This window comes from Stegostoma tigrinum, chromosome 27 (genome assembly GCF_030684315.1).
Source record: "Stegostoma tigrinum isolate sSteTig4 chromosome 27, sSteTig4.hap1, whole genome shotgun sequence".
NCBI classification, from domain to species: domain Eukaryota; kingdom Metazoa; phylum Chordata; class Chondrichthyes; order Orectolobiformes; family Stegostomatidae; genus Stegostoma; species Stegostoma tigrinum.
Genome location: NC_081380.1, coordinates 35904428 through 35930768, shown reverse-complemented (window position 1 = coordinate 35930768; position 26341 = coordinate 35904428). Strand labels below are relative to the sequence as shown.

General features: G+C 40.9%; 1 protein-coding gene across 4 annotated transcripts in view; it reads left to right on the top strand.

The window, feature by feature from the left end:
* LOC125464546 (spermatogenesis-associated protein 22) overlaps positions 1 to 26341 on the top strand; it is a 59811-nt gene that overhangs the window by 15535 nt on the left and 17935 nt on the right. For all 4 annotated transcript variants that reach the window (XR_007250039.1, XM_059655292.1, XM_048557042.1 and 1 more), the window contains 5 exons: positions 1277 to 1436; positions 7291 to 7392; positions 10504 to 10605; positions 18651 to 18942; positions 21067 to 21196. Coding sequence is in view for 3 of the 4 variants with exons in the window: in XM_059655292.1 (XP_059511275.1) it covers positions 1277 to 1436; positions 7291 to 7392; positions 10504 to 10605; positions 18651 to 18942; positions 21067 to 21196 (786 nt within the window). In the remaining variant the exon portion in view is untranslated. The remainder of the gene's footprint in view (positions 1 to 1276; positions 1437 to 7290; positions 7393 to 10503; positions 10606 to 18650; positions 18943 to 21066; positions 21197 to 26341) is intronic.

Here is a 26341-nt window from a genome sequence, read left to right as displayed (position 1 = left end):
CCTGACCTTGGTGGTGGGTAAGATTTTAGAATCCATTAAAGTTCCTCTTATAGCTGAAAGTGAGAACTCAAATTATTAAAGGGGCAGGAGATGAAGAAGAGATGAAGATGATTTCATCAGGTAATGCAAATTTTATCATCCTAACTTAAATGATTATTTTCATATTCTGGCAATAAGGCACACTTTGAGTTACTGTTAATCATTTGGTCTGTAGTCGGAATTTTAATTTTCTCTGAGGATCTGACTGTTGAAATATTTGAGTAGTGAATAGTAGGATGCTTTTGCTCTCGATTGAATGTAGCAAAGATTTACCAGGCTGATTCTGGGGATGGCAGCACTGTTGTATGAGTAGAGATTGTTGGGATCAGAGATAATGGGAACTGCAGATGCTGGAGAATCCAAGATAACAAAGTGTGGGGCTGGATGAACACAGCAGGCCAAGCACATCTTAGGAGCACAAAAACTGACGTTTCGGATGAAGGGTCTAGGCCCGAAATGTCAGGGATTGTTAGGATTGTTTTTTCTAGAGTTCAGACAAATGAAAGGGGATCTCATATAGACTTATAAAATTCCAACAGGCCTGGACAAGTTAGATGTAGGGAGGATGTTCCCGATGGTGAGTGTGACCAGAACCAGGGCTCACAGTATAAGGATTTGGGGTAGATGATTAAGGATGGAGATGAGGAGACATTTCTTCACCCAAAGAGTGCTGAGCGTGTGGAGTTCATTACCACAGGAAGTAGTTGATACCAAAACATTGAATGCCTTCAAGAATGACTAGATATAGTACTTGGGGCCAGTGGGATCAAATGTTACGGGGAGAAAGCAGGATTGAGTTAGATGATCAGCCATGGAAGTGAAGTATGGTGGACCAGGCTCGAAGGGCACAATGGCGTCCTCCTGTTCCCATTTTCTATGTTTCTATAAAGAATCAGTCATATTTCCACATGCCGTGACTTAGTCGTGTATAGTTTATATATCTCCTTAGGGTTGACTTGCATTTCAGCATTGACCACTGTTGCATGGTTGTACTGACGTTTCTCACATGGCAAACAGCGTGCTGAAATGGATTGCAGCATTGACTTCTCAATCTGGAAGTTGCTGCAACGCATGGACTCTGGAGATCCACAAGAAAGAAAAAAAAGAGAGAACATTGATGTTGACCACCATATAACATATTTCTGCACTACCATATTTATTGAACAGTGCTGTAGAAACATTCTTTGTCATTTTTACATTTGAATGAAAACAAAATGTTTACTTATTATGTTTTAAGGCGACAAAGGATTAACTCAAAACAGAGCACCAGGCAATCAGACAACAATTCAAAACAATTATAGGACCAAGTTTCAGTATCCCAATATGAGGACTAATATAGATAATTCATGTAGTGGAATGACTCCTGGGCCAAATTCAGGAAAATGTACGAATACTGGGTAAGTATATAACACTGAAAGATGTGTTAATTTTGAGTCCATCTTTGTGTTATAATTGCTCTGAATATAAAATAGGTTTACCTAGAATTTCTGTAGCATTGTTAGAAGCCCTTGTGAAGAACTACAATTATATTCAAAATTCTTTTGGCTTATTTATGCATTCACATAAGGAAAGTGTAATTTTATTACTGAGACACCTGGGAACAAGGGAAAAGTGGCCTGGACTTACTCATCTTGTGAACAACATATCAGGACCACCGCTGTTTTTCCATAGTTTATGTAAATATAATTTGATCAGTTTGAGGAACAGAAGATACTTTTGCATATTAAAAGCTTAATCTTCTTTCCTTATTGCATATTGACAGATGAGTGAGAATGTGACAAAATAATTCACAGTGAGTATAAAGAGATGATTCATCTGTTTATTTTCTCTTTTTCTGTGGCCTGCATCTGATGTTTCCTCTTCATGGCATGATAGAGTTGTTGATGTACCAGGATTGAATTCCTCTGATACTGATTCGAGCTCACCTAAAGCACTAAAATTACCTTAATGAAAGTTATGATAGTCTCAGTAAAAGTGGCATAATACATTACCTCTCCTTCTTTGTCCACACTGCAGTTTTATGCATGGACAACCACACCATTCTTCTCCACTATTTCCAAGTTTATTGGACAGGATTCGATAAGATATAGGACACAGAAGCAGGACACTGTCCAACCAGACAACACTGATATTTTTCCCTTGTAAGCCTCATGCCATTTTTTTCCCTGTAAATATACTATTGTAATCATTGATTGTTTTTGCTCTTAAGTAGTTATCGAGCTTCCCCTTCCAGTGGTAGCAAGTTTCAAGGCGTCACATAGCCTCATCTGACCTAATGGGTTTAACGGCCTTACAGAATTCATTAAATGTTTTTAAGCTATTTAATTTTAAGATACCTCAAACAAATAATTTCTTCAATTTTGGTTTTATTAAACAACATGATCATCAATCTTTTAAGTGTAATAGACTTCCATAGGCAGAATCATCCCGGGTCCTGATTGACATGGGCTATGGAAAGAAATTTAAGGAAATTGGGTGAGATATCCAGCGAGACACTTCTCAGTGTAAATACTAAAATGTCCTATTTTCCAACCATGTCCTGGAAGACCAGACAAGATTCTCACTGGTGAATGGTGAGAGGCCTGTTGGCATGGATTGTCACTCATTACCATTCATTATTACTTAATCTTTGTTCAATGATGTGCTGACTGCTGTTGTCTGATTCACCTGATAAAAACTAGATTCCGAGAATTCCCAAGTTATAGGTCAGTGTTGATACCAACTCACTGCTGCACCTTTGGAACTTTATCTAGGACATCAGTTACCAGCATCTCAGGGAACGTTCCATGGACAGCAAGTGCACACACCCCACATCCATGGACATATTCTGGTCTCTCTACATTAAAATGGCACATCCATGTACAATACAGTTCTGCACTTTAATGCTGTGTTTTGGAATGAACCGACAGCTATCAGTGGAATGCTGCTGCAAGGACACTTGGAATTGAAAAATGGGCATCAGCTCATGGATTGGACCAAGCTGCATTTCAAGGCTATTCACTCGCTTCTTAGTGCTCACCCACTTTATGGCTATTGGGATGCTCACAGCATCCACGCCTTGCCTTTTTGTTTCTTGGCCCCTCAAAATGTACTTCAGCCTTTCCTTGCCTTTTGGTGCAGACACAAAGCTGGGAACCTTTTCATGGTTGTCAGTAGTGATCAGTTGGGGGGGGTGAACATGTTGCTTTATGGTATCATGCTATATGTTACACCTGCACCATGTAAAAGACTGCATATGCACCAAAGACAGTACATGTACTTCAAGCAAATGACCACGTCTCAAAGTTGAAAGAGAGCAGTACCAGGTGAACCGTGGTTAAAAAAGGCAGCCATGCTTGTGCAATAAGTGACACAAGTGCAGTTTGCAGAACCAGAAATGAGACCAACCATCTTATCAGACCGGACCACATAAATAACAAGCAAGGCGGACCAACAACACTTCATCGGAGGCACACTAATGATGCTACCTAGTATGGTGACGAAATGTTAGCAAACCAACCTACCAGCTGGGCAAATAAATTCACAACCTTGCAGTATGCAGATTTATACTTGGTAAACCACATGAGTGAATGTTGGATCAGTGATAGTGGGAACTGCAGATGCTGGAGAATCCAAGATAACAAAGTGTGGAGCTGGATGAACACAGCAGGCCAAGCAGCATCTCAGGAGCACAAAAGCTCTCTCTGATGAAGGGTCTAGGCCCGAAACATCAGCTTTTGTGCTCCTGAGATGCTGCGTGGCCTGCTGTGTTCATCCAACTCCACACTTTGTTATCTTGAGTGAACGTTGGAGTTGGGTTGGTGTAAAGGTACATGGTAAGGCTTGCAAGGATAAGCAAATTTGGAAAGGGTGACCAAGTGAATAGCAGGACTTTACTGTATCAGATCATTGTTGCTTTGAACAAAAAATAGTTCCCTGGGATTAGCATTTGCCAGGAGTGTGCGGCATACATAGATGTGACGGTTCCAAATCTGTAGTTATATTTACAGTTTGTTGGTGCAGGCTTATTATGTGGCCTGTGTATTGAAGAAAACAACGTGTGTATATCAGGTTCTTTCCATCCTGTGGAATGCTGGAGATGGACTTTGGCCAGTTTCTGAAAGTTGCCCATCACAAGTAGCTTTTGCAGTTTAACTGTTGGTGTCTTTTAAGTTGACTGTGTTTGTGCGGAAGTAGCAGCTACATTATATTGAAGGAGGACAGGAAGGATATGGCTTGTAACCCCAAAATTTCCACCCTTGTTTCCCGTGTCTCTGTCAACCTTCTCAGATGATTCCCATTCATTTTTAACAACTTATCAGTTTTAAATACAGACAATTTTACTCATATCCCTGCTTTGTTAATTTTTAGCATATCTGATAGTTGAACTACGTATTATTTTCCATAATTTCAGCAGTCTATTCTTCCTCGACAAAGAGAGTTCCAAAATATTCAATTAACACTTTAGCCATACCTTCTGTTTCCATCTCTGCACCCCTTTTTAGTTTCTAAACACATCTACCATGCTTCTTAATAATATTTTATTGTTATATCCTTGTGGAAGATTATTGGTTTCTCATTTGTATTAGCTGCCATTGTCTTATTACATTTTCTCTTTGCATTTCTTATTTTTTTTTCAAAGAACTCTTCAAATGCACTCTGGCATTTTTATTTTAAACCTGGTTCTAATATATTACCAGCCTGACATCTTCCATGCTGACCCTTTTTCTGATTCATCTTGTTCTTCATCACATATATCGTCCAAGAAGTACTTGCTTTGTTTTCCCTATGTTTCCCTGTGTCAGAACGCATTTCAACTGTACGCAAGCAATCTCTTTCTTAAAGGCTGCCTTTGTTCCATTACAGTTTTGCTTGTCAGTCTTTCAGTCCAACTGATCCTGGAGAGAACTTTACAGTTCGGAAGAAAACTCATAATGGGCCTAAATTAACTCTGTATTTCCCTCCACAGATGCTGCCAGACTGGTGAGATTCTCCAGCACTTTCTTCAAGGAGAGTTCTGTTTTAAATTCATGGAAATTGGTTTTACTTTCAATCAAATACTTTTTAAAAAATACTAATTTTTTTGATTACTTGAAAACCCTTGATTATTGCCTTAGTAAAGTATAGGTCCCAAAAACAAAATTCACTTTACATTTAATCTATGGATATATGCTGTTATCTGAGAACTGCACCTGGGATGAGGTGGAGTGGTATCTATATGCAAGACGTTCTGGTTATCGGTCCTTTTTAGATATTTTCTCAGTTATCTGCAACAAGTAATGCAACGTCATGTGTGGCCTTCACACTGTTTTAATCTACCTGTTCAGATGTATTATAGATAATGGGAACTGCAGATGCTGGAGAATCCAAGATAACCAAGTGTGACGCTGGATGAACACAGCAGGCCAAGCAGCATCTCAGGAGCACAAAAGCTGACGTTTCGGGCCTAGACCCTTCATCAGAGAGGGTGAATGATGAAGGGTCTAGGTTCTCTGATGAAGCGTCTAGGCCCGAAACGTCAGCTTTTGTGCTCCTGAGATGCTGCTTGGCCTGCTGTGTTCATCCAGCTTCACACTTTATTATCTCAGATGTATTATAACACACTTCTGGAGCAGATGGAACTTGAGCTCAGGCTTTTTGGCTCAGAAGTAGATCTGTCCCTTTCAGAACTACTTCCTTCTCATTTTAAACAATGTGATTAGCTACTGTTTTGCTAACTGTACTGTGAAAAGTATCTGCTAAAAGAGTTTTGATTTGGAAATACGTTAGAAGCTTATGTGCATCCAAGATAATACAGAAAAGCTACAGGAAAGGAGAATTTTGGTATGCTTGAATCAGTTGCAAATATGACAACAGCCATCTTAGAGTAATATTCAAGTATGTTCTGTTTGAAGCTTCAAAACAATTGGCAGAATTATGAAATTGATGCCCTATATATAAAACATCCAGTCCCTCAAAGCCTGAGTGAGAATGCTTCTAGGATGCAAAAGTGCCTTCACAGTGCAGTTTTTGCTGATTCATTTCCGAAGTCTCCCTATGTTGTCCATTTTGCTGTGTTGCACAGTTCTCAATTTCAGTCAGTGTTTCTCCCTTATAGCTCTGCTATAACTAAAATACAGATTACAGGATTAAACTAGCAACCTTTGCACACCAACCTCTGAGTTATTCAAAAATTTGCAAATATTGCTCACCATTGGCGTAACTAGACCTGAACAGATAAGACAAAATAGCAGTCAGGGTTATACAAATAATGCGGTGGAAAAAAAATCCACAAATGCTAAAGTTGGCCTGGCAGAATGCATTGTGAAATTAGTGAGCTTATTTTTCCTATTACATGAATTTAAAGAAAGTGTGTCTGCTGAAAATTTGAACTATAAGTAAAAAAAAGTTCGGGTCAGGACATCTCTTGGCATCATTTATCAGAATTGATAGTGAACAATGTTTTAAATTTCTGTGACAGTTAACCATCACATCTATCATGTGTTCAAGAAAATCAAGAAAAAAAACTTTTTAAACTGTCTATTCCTTTGGCAATCTGTACACTTGCCTCAGTTTTTTGTTTTGTTCTTGCTATTTTCTTACGCTATATTTTTATGATACACATGATATTTTGACTTATAATTTGGCTTTGGTGGTCACTTTTCCCTCCCAGTGCATGCTGAAGAGAATTTCTCAACACTGGTAGTATGGACTGAATTGTGACATGAAGTAAATTCAGCTCAAACTTTGACCTGCTGATATCATTCTAGTAGCTCTGGAAGATTTTTTTTGACAATGTTATTTAAACAGTTGCAGTTCACTACATAGTTTCTTACAAATGGCAGCATACAAAATTGTACAGATCCCAATTGTTTAGTGTTTTCAGTATTTTTATTGTCAACCGAAAAATGTAAGTAGTTTGAAAAGCAGTTGTAGGGGCATCAATATCAGTTACAACAGTGAGAGAAATTGCAGATAATTCTAAATAGGTTATATTGAATGTTAACTTGATTGTGTTTATGTTCTATATATAAATTAATATTGCTTGAATAAAGTGAATGTGGAACATATTAGATCTGACTGTTACTTTAACAATTTTTGTTAATTTATAATTTCATTGTAATAACTTGCTGTTTTATATATGAATAATACTTTGATACATTAGTATTTGACCAATACTAATGTATCAAAGTATTGATGCATTACTTAAAATAAAATGAATGGCTATGGGAGCCTAATCACTCTTATGGTTTTCTCTTGTTGAATTTTAATTACTTAAATGCTACCCTTTAGCCAGCTCCAACAACATTCACCTCAGTATCAACAAGTTCAAGAACAGAGAAAGTTTTCTCATGAATCTAACATCACAAGACAAAACAGTAAGAACAGCTGGAAGTAAGTGATTTACATGTTTATGTCTGAATTTGAGTATTAAACACAAATAGGAATTTTTGTATTTAGATGTAATTATAAAATCTGGTATTGGATATGTTATAAAGAAACTTCGTTTTGAAGAATTGCTATACTTTAAGTTTCATGGAAATGCCTGGAGTGGTTTCTTTAAAAGAACTTATTGAAAGTTCATTGTGGAAATTAGAGATTATTTTTTAACATGGTTTTCTGTGAATCATATCTCTGCTGATGACTGCTTGCTGTTCTGTAACCATTTGCTGGGGCTGTTGTCTGGACAGTAACTGACTTGAAGATCCTTTCAGCACCTGCTGCTGTCACAAACACTTCTGCATAAAGTACAGCTGGATTCAAGTTGTGCATGGTGACTTTAACTGATACTAGCCCATTAGAATTTTGGGCCAGTTGCTGAGGCACAAAGCTAATCAGAAGTGCTGCATGCTCCCAGGGCCCAGGAGAGTGGGGTATAATAACTGAGACCTGGAATGCTAGGGAAGCCACTACACGCCGGTTGGGCATGGGGTTCATATGCTTGAGCTATGGATGGGGCTTACTAAACTTGGGTTGGACCCAGGCTAGAAGTAGGAGTTGGGCCTTTGGTATTTATCCTTCCTCTGCACGCAGGCAACACGAGGTTAACATACAGCTTTCATCATAAGTAGCCCTACTTAATTCTGCTTTGAAATCCTTGTTTGTCATTTATTCAAACAACTTCGAAGGGAATTTAGGAGACATGATTAGTAAGTTTGCGGATGACACCAAAATTGTGCTGTAGTCAACACTGGAGAAGGTTATCTATGATTACAATGAGATCTTGATCAGTTAGTAGCAGATGGAGTTTAATTTGGATCAAGACGAGATATTGCATTTTGGTAAAACAAACAAGGGCAGGACTTTATACAGTTAATGATAGGGCCCTGGGTAGCATTGTCGAACAGAAACCTCGGGGTTCAGGTACATAGTTCTTTGAAAGTTGCATCACAGATAGACAGGGTGGTTAGGAATGTGTTCAGCACGCTTGTCTTTATTGCTCTAGAACTTTGAGTATACGAGCTGGGACATCATGTTGAGATTGTGAAGGACATTAGTGAGGCTACTTCTGGAGTACTGTGTAGTTCTGATTGCCCTGCTGTAGGAAGGATATTATAAAATTGGGGAGGGTTCACAAAAAACTTACCAGGTTGTTTCCAGGACTTGCATGGTTTGAGTTATAAGGAGAGGCTGGAGATGCCAGGACTTTTTTTCCCTGGAGTGTGGGAGATTGAAGATTTGACGGGTATAGTAAGGGTACAGTATAGTATAGTAAAGTGGGGGAGTTCAAAACTAAGGTGCATATTTTTAAGGTCAGAGGAGAAGGATCTAACAGAGGCCTGAGGGGCTACTTTTTGTACACAGAGTGTAGAATGAACTGCCAGAGTAAGTGATAGATGCAGGTACAATTACAACATTTAAAAGACATTCAGATAGGTTCATGAAAGGAAAGGTTTAGAGGAATATGAACGAGGGAAATATAAGTAATATGAGGCAAAACGGAGTAGTTTAGTCTGGAAAACTTGGTCAACATGGATGAGTTGGCACTAAGGGTCTGCTTCCATGCTGCATGACTCTAGCGCTCAATGACTGGTCCATGCAAAATTGGCTAGCCAAAGATAACATCTTCTTAGATGACTTTGTTGCAGTTGATTTAGTGATATAGGCAAACATATCTCTTCATGTTCCTTTTGGAGGGTATTACAAAATGGAACATGATCAAAGGCCTGAATTTTATTATGGGACTCAGGACCCTTATTTTGAGGCCAAATACTGTTTCCAAATACACAGCTGCTGACATCAGTGCTGCTGAGGCTAATTGTGGACTATGAGACTGCCTCAACCTGGAGGCACCTTTGGAGATCTAGAACCAAAAATTTATAAGGGCCAAAGCTGTTAGATCCATTGTGATCCCTTTGGATGAATTGTTCAGTCATCTTGTCCACAGCTCCATCACTGGAACTTAGAACCTCTTAGGGTAGTTCTCATTATCCTGTCACTTTTAGCAGTGACACTACTTCCATTGAGCTGGTGGCCTTTACATGAGGAATTTGGATGGCAGCGAACAGGGTTACTGCTCCGCTAGTGGCAAAAACGTGAATGGAGCAGCAAAATTATTCCTAATTGGGGATTTAGTTAAATTAATTGGCTGTCAGCTTTAGTAGAGCAGACAACTGGTCCTAATCCCAGTCAACACCTATGGAAGATCCTTAGGACCCTCTTGAGGTGGTGTGGTAGCATCCCTGCCCTTATACTGGGAGACCCAGGTTAAAGTACCACCTGCTGTCCAAGTGTGTGATAACACTTTTGAACAGGTTGATTAGGAAAAAAAGTAGGTGAAAGATCCTTAGCAGTCAGAACTCAATGGTGAGACATCTAGTACAGTCCCCAAACCTGCCACAATGGAGCTGGGAGAATTCAGCCTGAGAGCTCACTTGGCTGTATAATGTGACCCTAGCCAGTTGCTACTTTTAATTTGTTTTGTTCTTGAAAACTATAATTAAATTTATTTGCATCTTAGTGGGGTTAGAAATTGATAGTATCATTCAATATGATGTCCTTTGCCAATTCAGGAACCTACATGTGACAGTAAAATGTCGTTAAATTACATTTTTGAAAGGTCATGTACATTTGTTTTGTCAGCATTATATTGCAACAACGGGGAATTTTCGTGGAAGTTGCACTTTGTGCACTACAGTCTGCTCTAATAAATAGATTTCATTGCATTATTTACATATGAGAAAGCACACACTAAGATATAAAATAGTAACAGACTCAATGAATTCAAATGATATTGTACAGCACGAAAGAAGCTTTGCAATAATGTTTGAAGTGTGAGATGCAGTGATGTTTCGGTAAAATGAAAGTACGATGTCTTTGATACAATATGCACCCATAGATATTTCTGCAAGTTTTCATTTCTTTGGTGAGGGTGTAATAACAGACAGTGACATCCTGCAGACAGCTAATTATGTGATTATGAAACCGTGAAAGTGGTGCTATTTTAGCTAATATAAAGTAACATAATAATTTAAACAATAGATATACAAATGTTTCATTTTCCAGTCAGCTTCAGCAACAGGTACCTCCACGCCAACAAAGACAGGTACAAAGGCAGTTTTCTGGTGGATCCAACATTGCAGGACAAAGCAAAATGACAGGGTGGAAGTAAGTGGATTGTGTACTGTGGTTTATTGAGCTTTTTAGTCATTTTTCTTCTCTTGCTTCCATTCACATGTACTTATTTCTCAATTACAGTGGAGGTTTGCAGATTATATCATTTTTTTCAGAAGTAATGTTTTGAAGGTTTATCATCATAATGTGATCTTAATGATAGTAAAAAGTCATATATCTACAGAGATAATGGGAACTGCAGATGCTGGAGAATCCGAGATAACAAGTGTGGAGCTGGATGAACACAGCAGGATCTTAGAAGCACAAAAGCAGACATTTCGGGCCTAGACCCTTCATCAGAGAAGGGGGATGGGGAGAGGATTCTGAAATAAATGGAGAGAGAGGGGGAGGCGGACCGAAGATGGATAGACGAGAAAATAGGTGGAGAAGAGAGTATAGGTGGGGAGGTAGGAGGGGATAGGTCAGTCCAGGGAGGACGGACAGGGCAAGGAGGTGGGATGAGGTTAGTAGGTAGGAAATGGAGGTACGGCTTGAGGTGGGAGGAGGGGATAGGTGAGAGGAAGAACAGGTTAGTGAGGCGGGGACGAGCTGGGCTGGTTTTGGGATGCAGTGGGGGAGGGGAGATTTTGAAGCTTGTGAAATCCATATTGATACCATTGGGCTGCAGCGTTCCCAAGTGGAATATGAGTTGCTGTTTCTGCAACCTGTGGGTGGCATCATTATGGCACTGCAGGAGGCCCAGGATGGACATGTCGTCCAAGAAATGGGAGGGGGAGTTAAAATGGTTCGCGACTGGGAGGTGCAGTTGTTTATTGCGAACCGAGCGGAGGTGTTCTGCAAAGCGGTCCCTAAGCCTCCGCTTGGTTTCCCCAATGTAGAGGAAGCCACAGCGGGTACAGTATACCACATTGGCAGATGTGCAGGTAAACATCTGTTTGATGTGGAAGGTCATCTCCAGGCCTGGGATGTGGGGAAGGGAGGAGGTGTGGGGGCCTCGTCCCACCCCCTTGACCAGTCTGTCCTCCTGGACTGACCGATCCCCTCCTTACCTCCCCACCTATACTCTCCTCTCCACCTATCTTCTCCTCCTCTATCCATCTTCAATCCACGTCCCCCTCTCTCCCTTTTTATTCCAGTCATGTATCTACAGTCATTTGTAAGACCCTACACTGCATCTCTTTGGGGAATGAATAAACTCATTGGGCTAAACTCACTAAAAATAGATTACTTCGTTTGGGTCAAGGAGCATGGTTTGCCCTGAAGGGTGTAACCCTCAGAAAGGAATGAGACTGGTGGGTAAAGAGGTCAGTTGCCAGCGTTTAGTACTGGAAACTTGAAAACAGTGCCACCAGAGGTCTAATGAGTTCATTGAATACATCTTCACATGACATCTCCTGCTATTACACCACCTCTCACCCTGCAGAGTGCATGACACTTCTGTTACAAGGACTGAGTGTATGCAGTTGTTGGGGAAGTAAATTTGTATTTTTATTTTGTACACATCTAATTTACTTTACAGTTTATAGTTGATATTCAACAGAAATCTGCAGTTTAAATGTAGTTGCCAGTCTTAAGCGTCATTGTAACATGGCTTCTAGTGAAAGAGCAACTTAATTAAGGACTAAATGAAACTGGATTCTCATTAAATGAATCAGCTGGGTCATTTGTTTTAGGAGCATTTAAATTCAGCTAAATACGGATGGTTTACTCGTCGTTATTAATAGATGAAAAAAATACCATGGGCGATTTGGTGATGGTAAAAAAGCCTTTCAGTTGTCTGCAAGAGCACTTCTGGATAGGCTAGCAAACTCAGTTTGACCTAGGTCTGAATGTGCGGTTGTTGATAAAGAAAGTATAAGCTTTTTTTATTTTGTGGTTGCTATTAAACTGGAATCTATACTTTAAATTCAATAGTTGCTTGCCTTAAGTAGGGTTGTAACAAGGCTTCCAGTGAAAGAGCAATTTAATTAAGACCATAAGACATAGGAGTGGAAGTAAGGCCATTTGGCCCATCAAGTCCACTCCGCCATTTAAATCATGGCCGATGGGCATTTCAACTCCACTTCCCTGCACTCTCCCTGTGCCCTTGATCTCGTGAGATCAATAATTTATCGATCTCTGCCTTGAAGATGTCTAATGTCCTGGCCTCCACTGCACTCCGTGGCAATGAATTCCACAAGCCCACCACTCTCTGGCTGGAGAAATGTCTCCTCATTTCCATTTTAAATTTACCCCCTCTAATTCTAAGGCTGTGCCCACGGGTCCTAGTCTCCCTGCCTAACGGAAACAACTTCCCAGTGTCCACCCTTTCTAAGCCATACATTATCTTGTAAGTTTCTATGAGATCTCCCCTCAACCTTCTAAACTCTAATGAATACAATCCCTGGATCCTTAGCCGTTCATCGTACGTTAAACCTACCATTCCAGGGATCATCCGTGTGAATCTCCGCTGGACGCGTTCCAGGGCTAGTATGTCCTTTCTGAGGTGTGGGGCCCAAGATTGGACACGGTATTCTAAATGGGGCCTAACTAGAACTGGGTGGAACTGTATCATCATTAAGTGAGAAGATAGGTCCTTGTTTAGGAGCGCATAAGTGATTTAGCACTTGAGTATGACTTAAAATAGATTGACAGAGTTAAGTGATTAAAGAACTTCAGGGAGCAAGGTAAGAATTGTTTTGTTGCTTTTGCTTCTTCCTTAGCTTTTTCAATTGAATTGAATTAACTTTATTGTAACATATACTCAAATCATTACAGTGAAAAGTTGATAAGTCATCACGTGCAGCGCAGTCTTAGGTACAAAAGTATGTAGCTACAGCTTCTTCAGTTACAAGATTAGTTACAGTGTTATAGTGCCGCCTAATGCATGACGCCATCTAATATATAGAGAACCTTGGTACAAACCTTAGTTACGGAATAGAGAAATGAAGAAAAGAGTTACACTACATCTACACACAGTATAACTATAGGTCAGAAAAACAAGAAGTCAAATGACAAACATCACAGTGTCAGGATCTGATTCTTAGTCTGCTACAAGAAAAGATGCTGGTCATATAATGTGTGTCTAGTAACTTATCATCATCATAGAATCCTTACAGTGTGGAAACAGGCCCTTTGACCCAACCAGTCCATAGTCAGAGCATCTCAACAAAACCCATCCCCCTCATCTACACATCCCTGAACACTGCAGGAAATTTAGCATGGTCAGTCCTCCTAACCAGCTCATCTTTGGATTATGGGAGGAAACCGGAGCACCCGGAGGAAATTCATGCAGATGCAGGGAGAATGTGCAAACTCCACACAGACAGTTGCCCAAGGGTGGAATCGAGGCCAGGTCCCTGGTGCTGTGAGGCAGCAGTGCTAACCACTGAGCCAATGTGTTGCCCCATTTATTATCTTGCTAAGGTTCAAAACAGTATCTAGCAGTAAGGTCAGGTAGTATAAAATATAAATTGAACAATATAATTACTTAGATCCTTAGAGCACTTTTAAGGATAGCAGGACAAGCCATTTGTCATAGCTGCAGCATGTGGAAATTACTAGATTCCAGTTTGTTCCAGAGTAAACACTTCTGTGACAAGTGTTTGACGTTCGAGCAGCCTGAGCTGAAGGCTGAACTGCAGATGCATCAGGGACGGAGAATATTATCTGGATTCTTTACTTTATACGAAGAGGCAGTCACATCTCCAAGGTTCGGCATGTCTGTTTTGGTCAGTGTTCAGAGACAGGAAATTGTGACTGAGAGTAAGGCAGTAAGGGGACCCAGAGGGCAGGAGCACAGGACCCTCTGCCTTTGCAATATTTCAAAAAGTTTATAGTTGGAGTTGTTGGTTGATTCGCCGAGCTGGCTGGCTTTCATGCAAACGTTTCGTCTCCTTCTGGGTGACATCATCAGTGGTGTGTAGCCTCCATTGAAGTGCTGTTGTTCTGTCCTGCTCTGAATTTATATGGCCCAGTCTGTCAGGTGGGCAGTCTTGTTTCCAGTTTTATACCATTTGGGTATGTAGGTGGGGTCAATTTCAACATGTTTGTTAATTGCATCAGTGGTAAACCGGGAGAGAAAAATGCTTGAACGGAGGCCACACAGCACTGATGATGTAACCTAGAAGGGAGGTGAAACGTTTGCATGAAAACCAGTCAGCTCAGCGAACCAACCAACAGCTCCAACTGCAACCCGAGCTACAGATCTTCAATAAAACATTAAGTTTACAGTTCTCTCAGTTTATCTGCATGATATTAAAGCCTGCAGGGTGGATGAGCTAACTGACCATTGAACTGTTGTACAGAAAGCCATCCAAAGGGGAATTAAAATGGAATGTACGTGTGGTAGCAGAAATATGAGGTGGATTGAAAACTTTCTTTGCAGCAAAGAATGAGAGTCCAGATGACTGTGTTACTTGCTAGAGCCAAGTTTTGAGACATTAACTTAGGGCTAGAGGGAAACTTTCAGTGTGAAGGGGAGGATCTGATCATTGTGGTCCATCTAGGTGCCAATTACATAGACAGTTCAGACATAGAGGTCCTGCATAGCCAGTATGAGGTGCTAAACACCAAATTAAGAAACAGACGTAAAGGGACATAATCTCTGCATTATTACCTGACCCACATGCAAATTGGTACATATTGAATCAAATTAGAGAGATGAATACATCATTCAAAGACTGGTGTTTGAGTAATAGGTTCTGCTTTGTATAGCACTGGCATCACAACGGGAGAAAGTGGAATCTGTCCTGATGGGACAATCACTACCTGAATCATGCTGGGGCAAGGTTCATGTGAACCATTATAAACCGTACAGTTAAGAATTAGAGACTGGGTGCAAGGATCAAATTTGAGAAGACATGGTAAATCAACGAGCAGCGACAAGGTCAAAGGGAAAGGTATTAATATAGGAAATGAAAGAAATAGATTGTCAGAGGTGGGGACAAATAGTGTGAATCTATGGGTGGATTTTCCCAGCCTCTGCATAATCTGGGCAATTGGTAAATACGTGAGAATGGAAAATGAGATGCTAAACATCAAAAAAGAAGTCTGATTTTTCCACCCAAATGTGGTATACTGCATCCACCGTACCCGGTGTGGCCCCCTCTACATTGGGGAAACCAAGCGGAGGCTTGGACACCGCTTTGCAGAACACCTCCGCTCAGTTCGCAACAAACAACTGCAACTCCCAGTCGCAAACCATTTCCACTCCCCCTCCCATTCCTTAGATGACATGTCCATCATGGGCCTCCTGCAGTGCCACAATGATGCCACCCGAAGGTTGCAGGAACAGCAACTCATATTCCGCCTGGGAACCCTGCAGCCTAATGGTATCAATGTGGACTTCACCAGTTTCAAAATCTCCCCTTCCCCAACTGCATCCCTAAACCAGCCCAGTTCGTCTCCTCCCCCCACTGCACCACACAACCAGCCCAGCTCTTCCCCTCCACCCACTGCATCCCACAACCAGCCCAACCTGTCTCTGCCTCCCTAACCTGTTCTTCCTCTCACCCATCCCTTCCTCCTACCCCAAGCCGCACCCCCGTCTACCTACTAATCTCATGCCACCTCCTTGACCTGTCCGTCTTCCCTGGACTGACCTATCCCCTCCCTACCTCCCCACCTACACTCTCTCCACCTATCTTCTTTTCTCTCCATCTTCGGTCCGCCTCCCCCTCTCTCCCTATTTATTCCAGAACCCTCACCCCATCCCCCTCTCTGATGAAGGGTCTTGGCCCGAAACGTCAGCTTCTGTGCTCCTGAGATGCTGCTGGGCCTGCTGTGTTCATCCAGCCTCACATTTTATTATCCTGGAATTCTCCAGCATCTGCAGTTCCCATTATCTCCTCTACTACAAACCACCTTCTTGTCTGAAAAGTAACTGTTAACCGTTACTTTATTTCGTATCCCTCAGCCAAGTGTCTATGAACCAATGCAATCTGGTGTTGCTGAAAACACTGAGAATGTTGGTTTGTTCTTGCTTCAAAACCCTTCCTAAATCCCAATTCACACTCAGTCTGAGAACAGGCATGAAGATGCTCTGATCATGGGCCATTTTGTTTCCAGCTCCCCTCACACCACTCTTTCCCCTTCTGAATATCTACTTCTAATACTAAATTTAAAAAAACCTGCACAAAGGGGAGAGCAACAGAATTGCATTGAATAGACTTCATCACCAGCTAATTTACTGATATTGTACATACATTGGAAGTAGGCTATAAAGCTGGGATCTACTATATGGTTTGTAATTTGGGAATGAGTGCGGTACAACCAAGTCAGGGTTAAAGGTTTTTTTTGCCAGCTCATCAGTGAGCATGTTCACAGATAAATTCTGAGGAATTCATCACAGGACCTGTAAAATACTGGGAGAGTACTGGGTTCTTGGTGCAAGCTTTGTGTTTGGTCTTATAAATAGAACTGCAAAGGGTCCACCTTGCAGCTCAGCCATAATTACAGTCAAATTCATTTTATGGACTGTACAACCCACTTTATTTCTGAAGCATATCGGGGTTGACAACGGTGCACTGGCCAAGCTGTAAACAGCTGGTGATGTAGTGCACTCCAGCAAAGGAGTGATAAGCAACCACATCTGTCCCCAACTTGTAGGCACCAAATTTAAGTGCGAACCATCAATGGTAATTCATTGCTGACAAATAAACATTTAAACTACTACTTCACACCTGGATTTGAGATATTTTTATGCCACGTAAAAAGTATTGATAAGTCATTGACATGAAATGTGGGCTGAATTTTGTGTGGGCATCAGGACCCCAGCGTCATAAAAATTATGCTATAATCATGCAAACGCTGACATCTGGACATGCTCAGCAGTTTTTTGGATGTCATCCAGTTGTGGAAAGCAGGCAGGTTGATCATGTTGCTAACCCAATCATAGGGCTGGCAATTCTGAAACAACAATGGGGTAGGTGCTCATTGCTGAGAATTGCAAATATCAGGGCCACAGGAAGTACGTGCAAAATGTTTTATTTAAAGAATCACAGGGCTGAGGGTTGGAAGGAAAACTCCTTGAGAGATCACTGGAGCTGCGGATACTGCCTTCCCTGCCAGGGACCCCTTTGGCCCACAAGGATGGAAGACATTCATTGACATTATGTTTGGTGATTGCTGGAAAGCCACCTCCATTTAACTGGCAGGCTTGCCACTTGGTGAGACGTTGCCAAAGCAACATCAAACTGCTCTGATCAGGCCTTTTACAAAGGTAAATCAGCTGCCTGCCTTCTTTGGCTGAGCAGCCACGTCATATCTGATCTTGCTATCAGTACAGTATTTTGACATTGTCAGGACTGCATTAGGCAGTTAATTGAATGCAGCTCCCATGTTTTTGCTGGCCCTAATTCTCCTGCTCATCTTCTGGGGGCTGCTTAAATCCTTGTTGTCAACTCTGTTGCTGTCTCCCCAAATGCCAGATCTGTTGGATACTTCAAGCTTTTTAATTTTCATGTGATAACTTCCTAATGTGCCACAGAATTCTAGAATTATGTTGATGCATATAATCTCTCTTAATAATTAACGAGTGATGAAGTAGTTATCCTCAAGACAGCCAAATATAAAGAAAAAGCTGCTTCAAGCACATTCTTGTGACTGGCAACAAAATAGAATTTGGGCAATTTATTAAATAAAGGAACATGCAAACATTAAATATTATTGAGAAAGCTGCTGTTTTCATTGCTCTGGCATTGGGAGAAAGCTTGTGGAAGTGTGGCACTGTATTGCGGGAAATTGCCTTTTATTTTTCCTTCTTTCATAATACTGTTGCATTTATTGGTTGAGTATACTTTGGACTTTGGGCTTGAACTTTGCCTATTTTGCTTCAGCTTTATTCTTGGATGGTTAGTTACATTGTGTAATTTTCTAGTTAGTCAATGGTTCCTCTGTTAATTTATTTAGTATTCTGTGTAAAGCAAAGTCTCATTGATTTTTGTATGCTGAACACACAAAGATTGCATTTCGATGCCTCTGAAATCTTTTTAAGATAATGCCTTTCTTTGGACGATTTGAATTTTGTTACATTTTACAGGAAATATATGTATAATGCTTATGTTAAACTCTACTAACTTGAATTCTTTACATTTTAGCACAGATGATAGACAACAGTCTGGAAACACTTGGAAAGAAAATTGTAGGTCTCTCACGAATGAAAGAACAGAATGCACTTCTAATGGGAACAATCATATTCAAACAAAAATAACAAGTAATTTCAGATCATGTGTCCCATCTGAATCATGCAAAGCACAAGAAAAGTCTTCTCAGCAAACACATCAGTGGCCGAAGAGTTCATCTCAACCAACAAGCAGTAAACGTGGTGGCCAACTCAATCCATTTATTGAAAACCAATTTGAAAATAATCCAAGTGATGTAATTAATCAGGTACATTCGTAAATTCTATATTAAACCAGTTAGTCTTTTCTGAATTTAGACGTAGGATATTTTGATTTTCTGTGTGTGACAGGAAGACAAATTAAAATTAACATATAGGACATAAAGGATTAGATAACCCACCAGCAAAAATGTAAGTTTTATTAAAGATCTAACATTTATTTTGCTAAAGGAACTCTTTGAGGTCCAGTAGTCTAGAAAATGATTCTCAAATTAGGATCCATAAAAAACTTTGCATGGGGTCTTTGAATAAGCAAATTCAATAGCAGCTGGAGGTGGGTTTGTTGCAAAGTGGCAGAGGAGTGCAATTGCCACATTTGCAGTGTAGAATGGCTTAGCCGTCTTTAGGAAGGGACTACTCGTGGAAAAGTGCTAAGAGTAGTGGATCCACAAGGCTGGTGCGTGCCAAGTGAGTTCAAGAGAGAGAAGATTTTTAAAACGATGGACTTATTTAATGCACACCGAGCGTCGTGACTGGGCGGTGCAGTCCGCTGTACCTGTTGTGGCCTCCTCTACATTGGAGAAACCAAGCGGAGGCCTGGGGACCGCTTTGCAGAACACCTACGCTCGGTTTTTAATAAACAACTGCAACTCCCAGTCGCGAACCATTTTAACTCCCCCTCCCATTCCTTAGACACCATGTCCATCCTGGGCCTCCTGCAGTGCCATAATGATGCCACCCATAGGTTGCAGGAACAACAACTCATATTCCACTTGGGAACCCTGCAGCCCAATGGTATCAATGTGGATTTCTCAAGCTTCAAAATCTCTCCTCCCCCCACTGCATCCCAAAACCAGCCCAGCTCGTCCCCGCCTCCCTAAACTGTTCTTCCTCTCACCTATCCCCCCCTCCCACCTCAAGCCGCATCTCCATTTCCTACCTACTAACCTCATCCCACTCCCTTGACCTGTCCGTTCTCCCTGGACTGACTTACCCCCTCCCTACTTCTCCACCCATACTCTCCTCTTCACCTATCTTCTCCTCTATCCATCTTTGGTTTGCCTCCACCTCTCTCCCTATTTATTTCAGAATCCTCTCCCTATCCCCCTTTCTGATGAAGGGTCTAGGCCCGAAACATCAACTTTTGTGCTCCTAAGATGCTGCTTGGCCTGCTGTGTTCATCCAGCTCCACACTTTGTTACCTATTTTCTTAAAACAGTTATTAAAGTAGACTTCTCATGCAGTACTTTCGTATTGTGAGTATGATATCATACTATAATTTAGATGGGGAAGGGGTGCTGTTCAAGAGTGCTCAGCACTGAAACGTTCCTTCAACCAAAATCTTTGTGGACCATTAGATTCAAAATATATGTTTTTCCAACTTGGCTGTTGTACACCTTCAAATTTTTGATCAGTAATTAGCACTGGCAGAGGCCTAGGAGTCCTGCCTGAACTTTCACCTTCAAAGCAAGCAGAAGAAGTTACTAAAATTCCTGCTTTACATCGTCTGCCTTGGAAAAATATGCCAAGGAAGATCGAATCATCATTTTGAGAGGAAAGGTGCAACTGAAGTTGAGCCAAACGACCCAGAAAAATGTTTGGAAGCAGCTACAGACACTGCTGGTTACAATGATGGGCTGATTAAAAGGTTCACCCCAATGCATTGAGACTTGTTCCCTCAGTCCCACATACCTCCCTAGCACCATTCATGCTACAACATGCCCCTCATAATAGTATATCCCATCCAAACATTCACTATGGCTCCTCCTGCCCTCATGCCAAGGTATGCCCCTCCAAACGATCCTTAATGGCCGCCTCATTACAGCTCTGCCAAGGTATGCGCTCTCCAGACAATCCCTTTGGCTCCTCATGCCTTCCATGCCAAAGTATGCTGCTCAAACAAACCTCATGGCCCCCTGCCAGTGTATTATCACCCCCAAACACCCCTTGTCAAGGCATGCAACTCCGAGCACAACCTCCAAGTCCACTTAAACCCTCCATTCCAATCTGTGAATTTCCATCCCCTTCATATCAACAAAATTTGGCTAATACCATTTCAAGATTAAAAGCAATAAAATAAAAATTTTGTTTCAGTAAGTTTATTGCATTCTCTATTAGGGAACATTTCTGAGCTGATGCACATGCTGAATCTTTACCTCTTTTTACATAAATAGAAATCACAACCAGTTCATGTGAGAGTTATGCAGCCAGATAATTCATTACGTATTGTGACCACATCTATAGAAGGCATGAAATACTGGACTCAGTATAACCACAAATGTGGATTGCTGTTTGAAGTCATTGGTATGTAGACAGATTTACTTTTCATTCTAGTCAAGCTATCATGTTTAGTTTCTGTATAAATTTTATTCTGAGATCTGGATTTATGTAAACACTGGACAAAAATAGACACTGTGCAATCCTTTCTGCTAAAAAAAGTTAATCAGTCCTTTAGAATTTTAATCTGAATTCACCAGAAATGGTAACAAAAATGTATATTAAGCAATGTAGTAAGGCGTCTAAAGTGCAATAACAGTTATGGAATATAGGGGAAGTAGCATTAGGGTAACAATTAGATGAGCTATGGTCTTATCAAGTAGTGGAGCAGGATCCAGCAGCTAAAATGCCTATTCCTGTTCTTAAATCATGTGTTTGTGTAAAGTCAACATGTGGGTTGAGAAATTATGCAGATAAGCCACAAGACAAATGCATAAAGTGCGAGCACATCGTGATTGACTCCTATCTAAAAGTACACTTGGACTAATAAGTGTAATTCTAAACCATATGCATTTGTAAATTTGTTCAAATAGCTCTCATGCAATCTTCTTTAGTAAATTAAGGGCAATTGCCATTATTTTGTTTTTGTCCTACTGTCAATGAGTATAAACTTCTTTGAGATGAAGGCTACTCCATTATGCAATATTTTTGCTGACTGACTAAATACTATGCACTGAGGAGTTAGAGTTGGTGGAGAACAGAGCTAAGAGCTCTCTGTTGCTAATTATTGATGTTTATGGAAGAACTTTTTATATTTGATCACAAGATGTGGGCATCATCGATTAGATCAGTATCCTTAATTTCCCAAAAAAGGTTGTGATGAACAACTACCTTGAATCATTGCAGCCTGAGGGGTTGGGGGTAGGTGCTTTAAGATGCTACATGATTGATTGGTAAACACTCCAACAACATTCAAGAAGCTTGACACCATCCAGGTCAAAGCAGCTTGTTTGATCGACTTCACACTCCATTCATTCCCACCCTTACTACTGCTGCACATGTACACAATGCCCTGCAGAAGTTTACCAAGGCTCCTTAAACTTCTTCCAAAGCCACACCAACTACCTAGTCAAAGGACAAAGAAACACCATCTGCAAGTTTCCCTCAAAGCACTCACAACCCTGACGTGTAAGTACATCACAATTGTTTCAGTGTTGCTGGGTCAACATCCAAGAACTCTCTCTCTTTCAACAGTATTATGAATGCACCTACAGCAAATGCAGCAGTCCAAGAAGGCAGCTCACTGTTACCTTCTCAAAAAGGCAACTAGGGATGGTTAATAGATGCCAGCATTGGCCATTGGTAACTCATGGTTTACATTTTTAATTATTATCCCTTTATTCTATATCTTCCCTCAGTTCAAAGCAGAACATGTTTATTGTGTGAACAAAATACCACCACCTTCGTCATTGTTCTATAGGTGTAGCTTCATAGCTGTTCCAGGCAAGTAACTGATAGTCAAGTATGTGAACGCATCTTCATATATGAACACTTCTTTCCTTTGATAAAGTTTTTGACCCCTTGCTTTGATTGTTCAACTGACGTACTTGACAGTTGCTATCAGTAAATGTATTCTACCGTGAAGTCATAACTCTGTATCCTTAGTGGCAGTTTTGTAATTTTATTGGATTTCAACAATGCCAGCAAAGAACTATGGTCTTCATCTATGGTAAATTGCATTTGTAGAACATAATCAGAATTTATTTTGCATATTAGTGATTGGTTTTTGATCACAGTGTATCTTCTGTTTCTGTAAGCAAACAAGAGCACAGTAGACTAGCCTTCATCTTTCGTCTTTCTGGAATTGGGATAGCACTAGTCCAATTTGATGCATCAGTTATTTAAATGGCTGATGGCTCAGGGTCATAATGAGGAGGAATCTTATAATGAGAAGCATTCCCTTTATTTTCTGAAAGAATATGCAAATTTTCATTTCTGTTGTATGAGGAGTTATATCAATGTTTGATTTATTTGTGAAAGATGTTGTAAACACTTTTTATTTGTTTGACAATAAAATGTGAGGCTGGATGGACACAGCAGGCCAAGCAGCTCCTGAGATGCTGCTTGGCCTGCTGTGTTCATCCAGCCTCACATTTTATTATCTTGGAATTCTCCAGCATCTGCAGTTCCCATTATCTCTGATATTATTTGTTTGACTGTTCCCTTGAACCACTGTAAGTCCACCATGTTTTTTGGTGAAGGAGACTCTTTGACTGCTCTGATCTTCTCCGAGTCTGCTGTAATGCCTGTTGCTAGAACAAGATGCCCCAAGAACTTGATGATAGGTTGTGAGATCTCACAATTTTTGTTTAATGTTAGTCTTATTTCCTATTTTCAGTACTGCTCTGACCATTTTGTTGTGTTCTGTTTTTGTTGAAACAACAATTAAAAAAATCATCTGTGTGGAAAATAATGTCTTTTACACATTAAGAGATGTTTGCCATTGTCCTTTGGAATATTTCAGATACAGAAGTAATGCTGATAGGTAAATGGTTATAGTCATACTGTTCAAATGTGATGAGCATTATTAAGAGTCTATTTTTCTCATTCAGTGGGAACTGCTAGAAAATAGAATTGGCATTGCATTTGGTGAAAATGGCTAGCTTTGCTGTTCATTGATGCCATTGAGTGGATTTCTTTGCATCTTTATTTAGTTGTATAATATTCACACAAATTAGTAATTAGTTCAGTTTAGGAACTGGCATCATTGTAGAACACCAGTTGGCTTTGTCACTGGTGAAATCGTTCCTTGGTGAATTGTTGTCTCAATTATGTGCTGCATTTTGTTCAAAAGGGGATGCGTACCTTTTCCAGGTATGCTCAGGCAAATTGGCTAAGCATCGGATTTTTTTGTTATGTGGTAAACTATCTTTCGCTTCCGTAGATCACAGTGCAAATATAAGAATGCTATTTTGAATCCATCTCAATTTTCCCAGCTGTTCACTTCATCAACCTTGTAACTAAATTTGAGATCAATGAAAGCTCAGTATAGAATATTTTAATCACATATAATAGCAATATGAATACTCTATACTACGGTCTCACAGTCACTGTTCCTTTTAGTTTTAGTTGGATATTTCCCAGTTTCCAGAGTTAGATGGTGGTTGGCTGGAATGTTTTTTTATTCAGCCATTTTACTGGATCTCAGAGAAAAAAGGTGTTGTCTTTCTGGTCGTCAACCCCCATCTTAACTCCCCCTCCCACTCCCTGGTGACAGGTCCATCCTAGGCCTCCTCCAGTGCCACAGTAACACCACATACAAACTGGAGGAGCAACATCTCATATTCCCCCTTGGGAGCCTGCAGCCTGATTGCCTAAACATGGAATTCACTAGTTTTAAAATCTCCCCATCCCCAGCCTCATTCCGTGTCCAAACCTCCCTCTCATCCCTATCTCCTTGAGCTTATACTACCTGACCACCTTCTCTCCCACCTGTCCACCCTACCTATCCCACTGACCAATCCCCACCACTCCCTACCTGCACTCACCTATCACCACCCCACCTACCTTCCCCAGCCCCACCTCTCCTCTATTTATTTCCCAGCGCCCTTCCCCCTGCCCATTTCTGAAGAAGGGTCCCGACCCGAAACATCAACTTTCCGGCTTGTCCAATGTTGCCAGGCCTCCTGTGTTCCTTCAGCTCCACACTGTTGTAGACTCCATAGTTGCATGGTTTTGCTCATGTCCGAGAAGTATCTTGAATAGCAATAAATTTAACAAATCATTCGTCACTAATGTTTACAAGTGCAGCCAAGCCAACACCGTAGTGAGAAGATCACTGAATCCACAATTGAATTGATGTGAATGCTGTGGAAATAGGCCCTTGTCTGTGTTCACGGTTCACACTTAGGGCTGCATTGTGGGTGAGGCTATGAGATCAATCATGAGTGCACACGTCTTCGGAGGCAGATTCATACTACCTATGTGCCTTACGAGGAAACATGTACTCCATTAGGGATGATGCTCAGTTAATATTGAAACTGTCTTGTAGTGAAAATGTGTCTACTCTACCCCTGCAAACATAAATAACTTCGCTCTGCCCACTCTGAATACGGTTGCAGGCACTTTCCATCCATATTGTGCAGTTGACATTTCGTGGAAAATGCATACTACCCTGGTAATGCGACTGAGTAAATTTCAGGCTCCAACTGAATGTCAATATCCCCCTCATCCTCCCATCAACTCTTCATGTGCCTGTCTGTGTCAACCCCATGTGCTTTAAGGGCCCCCATGTTCCCATCCAACCGATCGTCGATCTATATCACTTATATTCCCCATTGACGCCTGGCCTCATGTATTGCCATGCCTACTATAACTATCACTGTCCCGACCATTGAAATCCAAGTGGTAGCAATTTGCAAAAACCCTTCCACAGTGTCTTATACCCTCTTAGGCTATATTAGATCCCACTTTTATGTTTAAAATTGCCCTTTCACAGTCATTATCTCCTCTGTGCTTCAATGTAATAGCTCCAATCCCCATAATTGAATTTCCCACCTTCCCCAACACAGTATGGACTACTCCCTGATAGCTCCCCTTTATTTTTACTGTCCAAAACCCTGGGATTAATCATGGCTTACCCTGTTAAGTAATTTATGAGGACACCCTCAATTGAGCACAGCCCAGTCCCCTTTACTGATGTTTCCGCAGTTCCTTGAGACACTTAGTTGTACCCTCAGGGCTGATTGGACTTGACCTGCATTACTGACCAAGGCCCAATCCTTCGTCTGAAAGGATGTGGATTCCTACACCCTGATCACCCATGTGCCCAACTGACTATCGTCTAAGTTAGATTGAGGTTGAGTGATGCCATTGATTGAGTGTGGTAGCACATACTGACTGACCTTAGTCCGCCTTCAATTGATTAAGTACAACTCCTTCTAGGCTTCCAGAATAGGCCATTTTGTTGAAACACATGCGGCGTATTTACCATGTAAGCCAGTGACACATGATTTAGATGTATCATTGATGGAACCTGGTGCCTTATAGTAATGTTTAACCCCTTGTCTGTTCCGTACTGGAAACCATGACAAGCTGCTGACTTTTTGTCTGCCTTACTAAGCAAAATGAGCCTGAGTTGCTGTGATCCTAAATGCTATGATTGAAGTGACAATGCACTAAAAGGCAAGGCAAGGCAAGGATGCTGTGAGAGTCCAAGTAAGTGTAAGTCTG